The sequence below is a fragment of the Mobula hypostoma genome, chromosome 1 (genome assembly GCF_963921235.1).
Source record: "Mobula hypostoma chromosome 1, sMobHyp1.1, whole genome shotgun sequence".
Classification (NCBI taxonomy): Eukaryota; Metazoa; Chordata; class Chondrichthyes; order Myliobatiformes; family Myliobatidae; genus Mobula; species Mobula hypostoma.
In genome coordinates, this window is record NC_086097.1 from 57,110,100 (window position 1) to 57,124,036 (window position 13,937).

A 13,937-nucleotide genomic window follows, 5' to 3' on the forward strand; every position below is an offset into this window, starting at 1 on the left:
TCTTCAGCTAATACAAGTAGCTTACACTCCATTTATACCCTACCTCCCAAATGGTCCTTTGTTATACACGAGGTTGGCTAATCAGTCCTGCTTTTGCTGCTAATGCTTCATTTTGTTGAATATGATATTCTTGAAAACGCATTGATATTCTTTGGGTCATCTTCAAATATTTTTGAAGGCAGTGTTCTGAACAAGTTACCTGAATTTAAAATAAAAATCAAATTTTGCTCACAAAAATGAAGTTATCATATTCTGAAACTTTCTGCAGTATATATTTTAGTGTAAAAGTAAAATGTGCACAAATCTTCAGAACAATATTTGTAAATTTTCCCCATTTTTTGGGATTTGGTGTTCATTGGCAAGACAAGTATTTATACCTCATTTCTAAATGTCTTTGAAGTTGTGGTGGAATGCTGCTATTGGACAGATTGCTCAAAATATAGACTCAGGATTGATGAAGAAAGAGCACATTATTTCCAGGTAAGGTTGGTGCTCGACTCAGAAGGGAAACTCTAGGTGATGGTGTTCTATGTGCCGATTGTTTTCTCGGTGGTAGAGATAATGGATTTATGAAGTACTGTTGGAGTAGCCTCAGCAAAGTATTTTTGCAGATGGTACATGCTTCAGTCACCATATCTATGATATCTTCATATATATTGCCTCTGGCGATGACCTTTGCATCATCAATGGGGACAGGAGAGGTCTGGAGGATTGGAGTGTTGCAGATATTGTTCCCTTATTCAAGAAAGGGAGTAGGGATAGCCCAGGAAATTACAGACCAGTGAGTCTTATTTCAGTGGTTGGTAAGTTGATGGAGAAGATCCTGAGAGGCAGGATTTATGAACATATGGAGAGGCATAATTTGATTAGGAATAGTCAGCATGCTTTGTGAGAGGCAGGTCATGCCTTACGAGCCTGATTGAATTTCTTGAGGATGTGACTAAACACATTGATGAAATAGAGCTGTGGATGTAGTATATATGGATTTCAGCAAGGCATTTGATAAAGTACCCCATGCAAGGCTTATTGAGAAAGTAAGGTGGCATGGGATCCAAGAGGACATTGCTTTGCGGATCCAGAACTGGCTTGCCCACAGAAGGCAAGGAGCGGTTGTAGATGGGTCATATTCTGTATGGAGGTTGGTGACCAGTGGTGTGGCTCAGGGATCTGTTCTGGGACCCCTACTCTTTGTGATTTTTATAAATGACCTGGATGAGGAAGTGGAGGGATGGATTAGTAAATTTGCTGATGACACAAAGGTTGGGGTTGTTGTGGATAGTGTGGAGGGCTGTCAGAGGTTACAGCAGGACATTGATAGGATGCAAAACTGGGCTGAGAAGTGGCAAATGGAGTTCAACCTAGATAAGTGTAAACTGGTTCATTCTGGTAGGTCAAATATGATGGCGGAATCTAGTATTAATGGCAAGACTCTTGGCAGTGTGGAGGAGCAGAGGGATCTTGGGGTTCGAGTCCATAGGACACTCAAAGCTGCTGTGCAGGTTGACTCTATGGTTAAAGAAGGCATATGGTGCATTGGCCTTCATCAATTGTGGGATTGAGTTTAGGAGCCGAGAGGTAATGTTGCAGCTATATAGGACCCTGGTCAGACCCCACTTGGAGTACTGTGCTCAGTTCTGATCGCCTCACTACAGGAAGGATGTGGAAACCATAGAAAGGGTGCAGAGGAGATTTACAAGAATGTTGCCTGGTTTGGAGAGCAATCTTTATGAGAATAGGTTGAGTGAACTTTGCCTTTTCTCCTTGGAGTGACAGAGGATGAGAGGTGACCTGATAGAGGTGTATAAGATGATAAGAGGCATTGATCGTGTGGATAGTCAGAGGCTTTTTCCCAGGGCTGCATGAGATGGCACAGTTTTAAGGTGCTTGGAAGTAGGTACAGAGGAGATGTTAAGGGTAAGTTTTTTTACGCAGAGTGGCAAGTGTGTGAAATGGGCTGCTGACAATGGTGGTGGAGGCGGAAACAATAGGGTCTTTTAAGAGACTCCTGGATAGGTACATGGAGCTTAGAAAAATAGAAGGCTATGAGTAACCCTAAGTAATTTTTAAGGTAAGGACATGTTTGGCACAGCTTTGTGGGCCGGAGGGCCTGTATTGTGCTGTAGGTTTTCGATGTTTCTATATTTTACTGATGACTGAAAGTATTAGATTGAATTTGATCCACTTTTTCCATTCAGCTAGTGCTGTGAAAGTTCTATTAACCCTCCTCCCAGATGTATGGGAGTTTTCCAAAGGTTCACTTAATGTCAGAGAAATGTATACAATATACATCCTGAAATGCCTTTTCTTCATCGTGTGACAGTCACTGCCTTTGTTACAGACTAGACAATTCCAGCTTCTTTCATTATATTCCACATTAACATGTTCATCTAAACTCCGCTTAATGTCGTCCAACTTGTGCTTTATTTAAATTTGTTCATAAAGGTGGGTGTTGTTGGCCAATCGGTGCAGATGAAATGAATAGCTTGATAAAGTATTTTAGACAATTGCTGGCATCAAATTACTCAGGGTCTGGTCACAAAATGGATCATTTAGGTAAGAATGGTAGACATCCTTTCACAAAGTACAAAACTGAATACACAAATGAGATTTTAACATCTCTCTGGTAATTTCATGGTAACAAGACATTTTAATTCCTTTGAAAAGGTATTTTTAAAAATCCCACAAAATTGATCCACTTAAATTGGATGACTTAATGTTTAAAATAAATAGTTTATCTTGTCAAGACTGGCAAGAAGAGATCATTGGATTGCTTCACATTTGTGCAAGTTCAAACCAAAACAAGGCTGATATACCTTAAGCGATTTCATAAAATTTCGACTGAATATCTAAAGTAATTTAAATTGGGTTAACTTAAACCACTCAAGTAATAAATCAATACAGGATGTACCTCTTCTGTTTTCACATCCCTGGTTGTAAAATCCTTTACACAGTCCATAAAACAGTGCTCTGTAAGTTTGTTGTATGTACCCAGGAATTCTCTAAACTGCACATAGAAGAGAGAAAAAAATTATTAAATCCCAGACTGCCTCCATTGGAAACTCACAAATACATCAATTAACTTTCAGCAACAAGCAAACATTGGATGAAAATTACCTGTTTTATCTGGTCTGTTTCTGATATTTGTGTTGCCATTACAACAATGTTTTCAGGTCTTGGGAAATGTTACTGCATCTGGCACCAAAACAACAATTCAATATATAATTGGAAAGAGAAAGATATTAAATCTATGTATTGCCTTGGAGAACCAATTATGTCATTTAAGTAACTGATGATATTGAAAGGTTACCAAAATAGAGGTTAAATCACATGGAAAAAGAAATGAGATTGAATCCCTTTTCTTTAGTTTCAAAAGGTGAAGGGGTCATGGAAATCTTTCAGATACTGTTTTAAAAGTCTCCTTTGATGCTTCCTTCAGAACAAACAATCTCTGGCTATTCAAATTCTCTCCTGGGTCGAATACCAAAAGATTAGTCATGTATCCGTTTTTGAAATCTAATCATTATCACAAAAACAATTCAGGAAGGATAACTAGAGTTTAGGTATATTCTCACCAATGTTATAGTACCTAATGTCACAAAAATGCTTATAATCTGAAACTTTAAAACAATCTGAAAATTTAAAGGAAAAAGTCTCAGTCAAGTAGCATTTGTGGAGAAGTTAGAATCAGAAATCCAGAAAGATCCTACAGCAAAATCTGAGAAATGTTAGAAACAGACCTCATTTTAATAAAGGTATAGAACATTAAAAATAGGGGTGGGGGGGGGAGGAAGACAAATGGAAAAATAAACAGGAATGGTTAAATGGTGCGGATATCCACCAGAATGAAGGAAAACTGTGGAAAAAATTATTGTCAATCTGACAATAAAGGGGAAGAGTACTAAAGAATAAAGAAAAGTAGGCTGTGACGCTGAAAAGAATTTGAAAGCCTTTTGTACATAATAGCAGCTGGTCTTTTGAGAGGGTTTCCCCTGCTTTATACAGCAACCTGTTCCCCAGAGTCACAGCATTAATGTGGAAACTTGCTAGAAACTATGGATGAAATTACTTAGAACCTTTGGAACAATATCAATGGCTAAAGGTATGAGTAAGAAAGAACGTCAGAATTAAAATTGAAGATAAATCATATAGGCAACTTTTGTGAAGAGAATACTTTTTTAAAAATATATTTGTCAATTAAGTGATACACAACTTTGTATGACAAGATGAACAATCTAAATAATATAATTACCACTAAGGCAAAATATTGTCAGCACACTATTTTCAGTCATGCATACTGTATTAGGTAAAATAAGTACTTTTTTACAGTACCTATTGCCTTCAATACCTGCTCGCTGGAATACAGACAGTAAAATAAATGAACACCTAAGCTCATACTTTGTCACATTCATTTAAACAAGTTATTTGATGTTCATTAAGTAACATTTTTAAACCTTTTAAATCTTATTTTGTTACAAAAGTATAATTTAAATCATTTTTATTCTAAAAGAATGGATTTGTCATGAAGATACAAGGTAGTGGTAGAGGGATATTTTTATGACTGGAGATCTGTGACTAGTTGTGTTCTGCAAAGTTCAGTGCTGGGACCTCTAATTTTTAATGACTTGGATGTAAATGTAGATGATTGGATTATTAAATTTGCAGATGACAAAGATTGATTGTGGATAGTGAGGATACTAGGTGGAGAAGTGGCAGATGAAGTTTAATCTGGATGAGTGTGAGATGCATTTTGGTAGGTAAAATGAAAGAGGCTAAGTATAGCGTAAATGGCTTATGAAACTTGATGTACAGAGGAATCTGGAGGTGCAGAGGTGATTCTGAAAATTGCAACACGGGTAAGATGGTAAGGACCTAAGAAATGATTTCCTTCATCATTTGAGGCACTGAATATAAAAGTTGGGAAATCCTGTTGCAGCTGTATAAAACTTTAGTTATGCCTCACTTGATATACTGTGTGCAGTTCTGGTCACTACACTATAGGAAGGATGTGGAGGCTTTAGAGAGGATGAGAAGTAGTTAACCAAGTTGTTGTCTGGATTAGAAAGTATTAATGAAAAGGAAAGATTGTTTTCTGTGGTGTATTATATAGTCGTGGAATACTACAAATAAACAGTAGTCTGTGCCAAACCGTTAATCTGTCTGGTCCCATCCACCTGCACCTGGGCCATAGTCCTCCATACTCCTCCCATCCATGTACCTATTAAATTTCTCTTCAATGTTGAAATTGACTCTGCATCCGCCACTTGTGCTGGCAGCTTGTTCCACATTTTCGCCACCATCTGAGGATGAAGAAGTTTCCCCTCTTGTTTCCTTTAAACATTTCATCTTTCACCCTTAACCCATGACCTCTCACTCTCGTCTCACCCAACCTCAGTGGGAAAAGCCTACATGCATATACCGTATCTACACTCAATTTTGTATACCTGTATCAAATCTCCCCTCAATCTTCTACATTCTAGGAATAAAGTCCTAACCTATTCAACCTTTCCCTATAACTCAGGTCCTGAAATCCCGACAACATCCTTGTAAATTTTCTCTGTACTCTTTCAATCTTATTTGCGTCTTTCCTATAGGTAGGTGACCAAAACCGGACACAATACTCCAATTTAGTACTCACCAATGTCTTCGACAATTTCAACATAACATCCCAACTCCTGTACTCAATACATTGATATTTGAAGCCCAATGTTCCCAAAGCTTTATTTATGATCCTATCTCCTTGTGATGCCACTTTCAAGGAATTACGGATCTGTAATCCCAGATCACTCTACGCAGACACAACAGAAGTGTTCCCATGCAGGTCTGGCAAAGAGTTTTAAAAACCCAATCTCCATAAAAGAGGTATTGCCTAGTGGAGCAGTCATCGTTGGAGTAGGCTGAGGCAGAGTAGCAAGGCTTTGGTGAGAACAGCCGGAGGCAAGGTAAGTAGGTAAGTTTATTTCTTATTTAGATCTTGAGAGAATAGGGGATATGTCTGCAGAGCCAGTGTTCTGTCCTGGGGTGTCAAATGTGGGATTTCCAGGAAACTTCCAGCCTCCCCACTGGCTATATCTGTGCCAGGTGCTTCGAGATGCAGCTCCTTAGGAACTGTGTTACGGAACTGGAGTTGCAGCTTGATGACCTTTTGGCTTGTTAGGGAAAGTGAAGCAAGGATAGATAGGAGCTACAGGGAGGTAGTCACTCCAGTTCTACAGGAGACAGGTAAATGGATGACTGTCAGGAGAGGGAAGGGAGAACGTTACATAGTGATAAGCACCCCTGTGGCCGTCCCCCTCAACAATAAGTACTCCTTTTTGAGGACTGTTGGAGGACAACCTACACGGGGGAAGCAGCAGTGGCTGTGCCTCTGGCACTGAGGCTCAGAAGGGTAGGGAACTGAAGAGGATGGCAGCAGTAATAGAGTCCTCCACAGTCAGGGGGACAGGTAGGCGATTCTGTGGACACGAAAGGGAAACATGGGTGGTAGTTTGCCTCCCAGATGCCAGGGTCTGTAATGTTTCTGGATGTGTTCTCAATATCCTGGAAAGGGAGGGTGTGCAGCTAGACAGGTAGAAAAAAGGAGGTCCTGAAAAAAGAATACAAGGAGTTAGGAAGGAAGGAAACAGAAGCAGGACCTCAAGGGTGGTTATCTCAAGATTGTTGCCTGGATAGGAATAGAATGAGGTGGCAGATAAATGTGGGGCTGAAGAATAGGAGCAGGGAGCAGGGATTCAGATTTCTGGATAATTGGGACCTCTTCTGGAGCAAGTGGGACCTGTACAAAAGGGATGGGTTGCACTTGAATCCGAGGGGGACCAATATTCTTGCAAACAGATTTATTAGAGCTGTTGGGAGCAGTTTAAACTAATATGGCAGGGGGATGGGTACCAGTATGACAGAGCTGAGGATGAACCAGCATGTTTGTAAGTAGATGATGGGTGTAACATGAATGTAAGGAAGGACAAGCCAATGATTGGGTACAAATGCAGAGAGAGCAAAGAGTTGAATTTTGCCTCTGATACAATTTAAAAAGGCAAGAATGCAGGACTGAAGGTGTTGTATTTAAATGCACACAGCATTTGGAGTAAGGTGGACGAACTTGTGGCGCAATTAGATTGGTCGGTATGACATTATGGGCATCACTGAGTCATGGCTGAAAAAAGGACATAGTTGGGAGCTTAACAACAGAGGATATACTTTGTATCAAAAGGAAAGGCAGAAAGGCATAGGGAGTGGTGTGGCTCTGTTGGTAAGAGATGGAATTACATCTTTAGAAAGCGGTGACATAGAGTGACAATGTTGAATTTTTGTGGGTGAAGTTAAGAAAGGGCAAAAAAAAAATAGGAATCATATATAGGCCTCCAAATAGTAGCCAAGATGTAGGGTTGAGATTGCAAAGGGAGCTGGAAAAGTCATGTAATAGGGGTAATGACACAATTGTAATGGGGAACTTCAATATGCACAGGGATTGGGAAAATCTGGTTTGTCAGATCGCAAGAGAGGGAATTTGTTGAATGCCTACGAGATGGCTTTTTAGAGTAGCTTGTGCTTGAGCCTAATCTGAGAAAAGCTATCTTAGATCAGGTGTCGTATAATAACCCAGATCTTATGAGGGAAATTAACGTAAAGGAACCCTTAGGAGGTAGTGATCACAATATGATTGAATTATACTGCAATTTGAGAGGGAGAAACAGAACTCACGTGTATCAGTATCACAATGGAATAAAGGGAATTATAGAGACATGAAGGAGGAGCTTGCCTATGTGGATTGGAGGAGGATGCTGGCGGGATGACAGCAGAGCAGAGATGGCTGAAGTTTCTGGGAATAGATCACAAGGTGAAGAATAGATGTATCCCACAGAGGAAGAGGTTCTCAAATGGCAGGGGTAGGCAGCCGTGGCTGACAAAGGAAGTTAAGGACTGTATAAAAGCCAATGAAAGAGCACATAAGGTAGCAAAAGCAAGTGGAAAGTTGGATGATTGGCAAGCTTTTAAAATCCAACAGAAGGCAACTAAAAAAGCTATAACATGAAGTATGTCACTCCACTTTTTAAGAAGGGAGGAAGGCAAAAAAAAAAAGGAAATTAGGCCAGTTAGCCTAACCTCTGGTTGGGAAAATGTCGGAGTTTATCATTAAGGATGAGGTTTCCCTCTTTTTCGAGGTACTCGACAAGGTTGTCCTCTTAGTCCTTTATTATTTGATATTGCATTAGAACCTCTTGCAATTGCCATTCGAGGATCTCCAAATATTACTGGGATAACTCGGGGCCTAAAGTCCCATAAAATATCACTCTATGCTGATGACTTACTTTTATATATTTCTAATCCTCAAAAATCCATCCCTGCTGTTTTAGAGTTATTAGCACAATTTAGTCTCTTTTCAGGTTATAATTTAAATCTTAGTAAGAGTGAACTTTTCCCGATTAATAAACAACTTCCCTTATATCATAACTTTCCATTTAAATTGATTAATAATTATCTTTCATATCTTGGGATTAAAATTACTTGTAAATACAAAGATTTATTTAAGATTAACTTTTTACCCTTAATTGACCATATTATTCAACTTTCATCTAAATGGTTTCCTTTATATTTAACTTTGATTGGTCGTATTAATGCAGTTAAGATGTTTTTTTTGCCAAAATTTCTATATATATTTCAGGCATTACCAATCTTTGTCCCAAAATCTTTTTTTGATAAAGTTGACTTAAAAATTTCTTCATTTATTTGGCAAAATTAAAACCCGAGGCTGGGTAAAATACATTTACAGAAAGCTAAGAGAGATGGAGGTTTAGCATTACCTAACTTTAGATTCTATTATTGGGCAATTAATATTCGACATATGAAATTTTGGTTACTTGACCAGGATATACTATCTATTCCTAAATGGGTAGCATTGGAATTACAATCTGTTCAGGGTTATACACTTGGCTCTATTTTAGGTTTCTCTCTTCCTTTTGATTTGAAACGCCTCAAACAGGTATCTAACCCGATCGTTAAATATACCTTACGTATTTGGTTTCAATTCAGAAAATTTTTTGATCTTAACCAATTTGGGTTAGCGATTCCTATTTTAGGTAATATATTTTTTCCTCCCTCGTTTACGGATTGTGCTTTTCAAATTTGGAAGACTAAGGGTATTTCACGGTTTTTGGATTTATTTTTAGATGGTTCCTTATGTCTTTTGAACAATTATCTAATAAATATAATTTATCAAGAATACATTTTTTTAGCTATCTACAAGTTAGAAATTTCTTAAGTACTATACTTTCTTCTTTTCCTATGCTTCCTCCTACATACATTTTAGATACTATAATTAACCTTAATCCATGTCAGAAAGGTGCATCGGCTATGATTTATAATATTATTATGAAACTTAGGAAAGCTCCATTTGATAAGATTAGGGTAGATTGGGAACAGGAATTGGGGTCTATCATTTCCGTGGATGACTGGGGGCAGATTTTACAATTAGTCAATACTTCCTCTATATGTGCTAAACATTCCCTAATTCAATTTAAAGTTGTTCATAGAGCACATATGTCCAAAGATAAATTAGCTCGCTTTTATTCTCATATTAATCCTTTTTGTGATAGATGTCCGGGACAGATAGCCTCTTTAATTCATATGTTTTGGTCTTGTCCTACTCTGGAAACTTTTTGGAGAGACATTTTTAATATTATCTCCAAGGTATTGAATATAGATATCTCTCCTCACCCTATTACTGCTGTCTTTGGACTACCTAAAATTTCCAGTAATCTTTCTCCTTCAGCCCGTAGAATGATTGCATTTCTTACTTTAATGGTGAAAAGATGCATCTTACAACATTGGAAAGAGCTTAATGCTCCAACTACCTTTTTTTGGTTTTCTCAGACGACATTATGCTTGAATTTGGAGAAAATTAGAAGCAATCTTTATGATTCCTCACTTAAATTTGAACAGACCTGGAGATCTTTTATTCAATATTTTCATTTAATGTAATTTTTTTCTCTTTTTTTTGCTCCATATTTGTATACCCTTCTTGTTTTTTTCTACTGTTTTTAATGGAGGTCGGGATTGAGGACGTGATTTTAAGTTTTTTTTTTAACTCTGTTTGGTTCCAAGTTAGCCCATTGCTTTGCTTTGCTTTTAGTTAGTTGCACGGTGGGTTTTTTTTTGGGTTTTTTTTTCTTTTTCTCTATTGATAAATTAGTATACTGTTACCTTAGTATGTTATGTTTAAATTACATTGTTTGTATTATTTTTTGTGTATTAATATCTCCTGTAATTTTATTATATTCTAACAGTGTATTAGTGCTTATATGGCTTACCTTTTTGTATACTTATTCAATAAAAAGATTTAAAAAGAAAGAAAGGATGAGGTTTCAGGATACCTGGAGACTAATAATAAAATAAGTCAAAGTCAGCGTGGTTTCTGTAAAGGAAAACCTTGCCTGGCAAATCTGTTAAGAGTTCTTCAAGGAACTAACAAGCAGGGTGGACAAAGGAGAGGTAGTGGATGTTATTCACTTGGATTTTCAGAAGAGGTTTGATAAGGTGCCATATGAGGTTGCTTGACAAGATAAAATCCTAAAGTACTACAGAAAAAATTACATGGATAGTGGAATGGCTGACAGGCAGGAGGCAGCGAGTGGGAATAAAAGGGGCCTTTTCTAATTGGCTGCTGGTGACTAGTGGTGTTCCTCAGGGGTCAGTATTGGGACCACTACTTTTCACATTGTTTGTCAATAAGTTGGATAATGTCATTGATGGCTTTGTGGCAAAGCTTGCAGATGATATGAAGATAAATGGAGGGTTAGGTAGTGCTGAGGAAAAAATGTGATTGCAGCAGGACTTAAGACAATTTGGAAGAATGGGCAAAAAGTGGAAGTTGGAAGACTGTTGGGAAATGTACAAAAATGCATTTTGGTAAAAGGAACAATAATGTGGACTATTATCTAAATGGGAAGAAGGTTCAAGCATCAGAGGTGCAGAGGGACTTGGGAGTCCACATGCAAGACTCCCAGAAGGTTAATTTACACGTTGAGTATGTAGTAAAGAAGGCAAATACAATGTTGACATTTATTTCAAGGGGAATAGAATATAAAAGCAAGGAGATAATCTTGACCCTTTATAAGACACTGGTCAGGCCGCACTTGGAGTATCGTCAACAGTTTTGGGCCCCAAATCTGAGAAAGGATGTGTTGTCATTAGAGAATATCCAGTGGAGGTTCACGAGGATGATTCAGGAAATGAAGGGGTTAACATATGTGGAGCCTTTGGCACTTCGGGCCTGCACTCACTGGAATTTAGGACAATGTGTGGTGATCTCATTGAAATCTATCGGATGTTGAAAGGACTAGATATGGTGGATGTGGAGATGTTTCCTATAGTGGGGGTCTCCAGAACTACAGGGCACAACCTCAAAATTGAGGGATGACCTTTTAGAACAGAGGTAAGGAAGAATTTTTTTAGCCAGAGAATAGTGAATCTGTGGAATGCTCTGCCACAAACTGCAGCGGAGGCCAAGTCTATGGGTATATTTAAAGCGGAAGTTGATTGTTTTCTGATCGATCAAAGCATTAAAGAATATGGCCAGAAAGGCAGGTGTATGGGGTTGAATGGGATCAGGGATCAGCCACGATGGAATAGTGGTGCAGATTTGATGGGCTGAATGTCTTATAGTCACTGAAGTTAGGCTCACCGGCCTATAATTTCCTGGCTTATTTGTAGAACCTTTCTTAAACAACAGAACAACTTTAGCTATCTTCCAATCCTCTGGCATCCACCTATGGCTAAGGATGCTTTAAATATCTCTGCTAGGGCTGCTTCAATTTTTGCACTATCCTCCCACAGGGTCTGAGGGCACATTTTCAGGCCCTAGGGATTTATTCACCCTAGTCTGCCTCCAGACAGCAAGTCCTTCCTCCTCTATGATCTATATAGGGTCCATGACTTTGCAGCTGCATTGACTCTGTATCCATCTCCCAAATAAAAATAGATGCAAAAAAATCCATTCAAGACCTACCCCATCTTTTTTAGCTCCATGGTTAGCTTACCAGTCTGATCTTACAGAGGACTAATTTTGTGCAGCAGAGGAAAAGTGAAAGGAATGTTCGAAATCACATATTAGAAATAGTGAAAGTTTTGTTTAGATGTAATCATAGTGGACATATTGAAATTGGATACAATTCATCAATTGCAGGATGGAGGACGATTAAAAGAGAAACAATTGGTTGGTAGGGGAAGGGCAAGGCAAGTGCAAGGGAACGAAAGCTGAACTATCAGATGGAAACTTCAAACTGAAAAAAAATCAGTACAGTATAGGATTTTAACAAACGTAGACATTAAAGGAAGTGAACGGATATATCGGCGCTGAAAGTGAGGTATCCAGGGTTTATGTGAAGCGGGTCACTGAAACTATGACTAACTTTCATTACGACTACAAATATAACTACACATGGACGGGGCAGCTACACATAAGGTGGGGTCGTTGTTCTCGACAACGGAACCCTGAACTATTGAGCAGAAGCAGGTTACCCGGACCAGAAACCAAAGAAGTAAAAGGCAATTTGTTGTTAGAACTGAACGGGTCCAACAGCGTCCGTTCGAAATGAACACCAGTGTTTCGGGGAGAGACCCCCGTGTCCTTCGCTCTCACTCAAACATCTGCAGTCTATCTCGTGTCTCCGGGAACCAAAAGAAGAGATCGTCCTTTGAACCTAACACACAGTTTAAACATGGTCGGCAAGCATGAAACCTCTTCCCCACAGGGCGACCTTTCGGTGACGGCGGCCCTGCACCCCTCTTTGCTGACCGCGCCAAACACAACCAACGCCGCCTTCATCACCATGACTTACCTAAACCCTGCTCCCGCCGTAAATCTGGACTCGCGCTCGCACATTCACTACTACTATCGCAGAGGCAGAACAGCACGATCTTGTGTTGTTTTTAACCAGTGATCAAGGAATATTCGGCTAACAATTTTTTTAAACGATTAAAACACGTGAATAACTGGTGGATGATGGAAAGTCACTTTTGAGTCAGGGAGTAACTTTACGTCAGGTTCAAGACCCGGATGCGGCGCGAGACTTTTTTTGAATGTTAATCCCGATCCTCAGCCCAACTGCAGCAGCGGGCAGAAAGGTCTGGCTTTAGCCCCCGGGACTTCACATTGAGGTGGCTGCCCGAGCTGCAGAGAACGATCCGGGACCTAGAAGTGAGGTGCGGCGGTGGTGCTGTCCGAACCGCAGAGAAAAACCCCGCTCTGGGCTGACTGGGCGGAGAGTGTCTATTCCCTGGGCAACGGGGACGGGATGGGCACAGCAACTTCATGAAGCTCTTGGTGGGTTGCTGTAATTGAGAGAAAACTTGCCTCCCGACGCATTTAACAGTCAGCTGTGTACAATGCACTCAGTTTGAAACTGCTGTCGTGTAACGCTGAGGAGCGGGAAGAAATCGCTGGGACGCGGGACCCGGCAGGTTAGAGCGAATTTTACCTTGGATCCCATAGAGCCTATGAACGCACATCCACAACCAAAGGAACTGGATGCTGACGAGGGCAAATGGCGAAGGTATTTGAAGAAGATCGCACCTTCCCTTTTCGGACTGTGAGCGGAGTCCAAACTTCGGCAAAAAAGTTATGTCGAGTTACTTCTCCGCAGCATGTGGAGGACTTTGTTTACATCCCACCGGCTCTGCCAGAAAATAAAGCAAGCTTTGAACTTTTAGCACCAGCTGCGGATGTGTCAGAAGGAGGAGGAGGAGGAGGATTTTCTCAAGGTTAATAACAATTCTTCACTTAATGTGTTAGCTTGGATAATTTGGTAAAATGTAAAACATAGAACGACATCCAGTGATTGATTTGCACGATGGGTGATAGTCAGTATACAAGTGTAGTTATTTTGTAACTTGTTATCAGCATTGTCATGTCGGAATTTTCAAGTTTTGCAGTGTGGCAAAAT

At 39.5% G+C, this 13,937-nt stretch overlaps 2 protein-coding genes across 3 annotated transcripts in view; one reads left to right on the plus strand and one right to left on the minus strand.

Moving 5' to 3' along the window:
* Positions 1–60: 60 nt before the first annotated feature.
* timm9 (translocase of inner mitochondrial membrane 9 homolog) lies at positions 61–13,493 on the minus strand. 2 transcript variants are annotated; one of them, XM_063049669.1, is made up of 4 exons: positions 13,473–13,493; positions 3,115–3,192; positions 2,909–3,004; positions 61–199 (listed from the first exon to the last, which is right to left on the minus strand). In XM_063049669.1, the coding sequence occupies exons 2-4, from the start codon at positions 3,151–3,153 to the stop codon at positions 62–64; spliced, it is 273 nt and encodes a 90-aa protein (XP_062905739.1). In that variant the 5' UTR covers positions 3,154–3,192; positions 13,473–13,493; the 3' UTR covers position 61. The 2 variants fall into 2 exon arrangements, with proteins under 2 accessions (XP_062905739.1, XP_062905730.1); XM_063049660.1 differs by lacking the exon at positions 13,473–13,493 and adding an exon at positions 12,834–12,971.
* Positions 13,494–13,503: 10 nt separating this feature from the next.
* kiaa0586 (KIAA0586 ortholog) overlaps positions 13,504–13,937 on the plus strand; it is a 538,659-nt gene continuing 538,225 nt past the window's right edge. Inside the window, exon 1 of the mRNA XM_063049620.1 lies at positions 13,504–13,755. Within this exon, the coding sequence (XP_062905690.1) occupies positions 13,539–13,755 (217 nt within the window). The 5' untranslated portion in view covers positions 13,504–13,538. The remainder of the gene's footprint in view (positions 13,756–13,937) is intronic.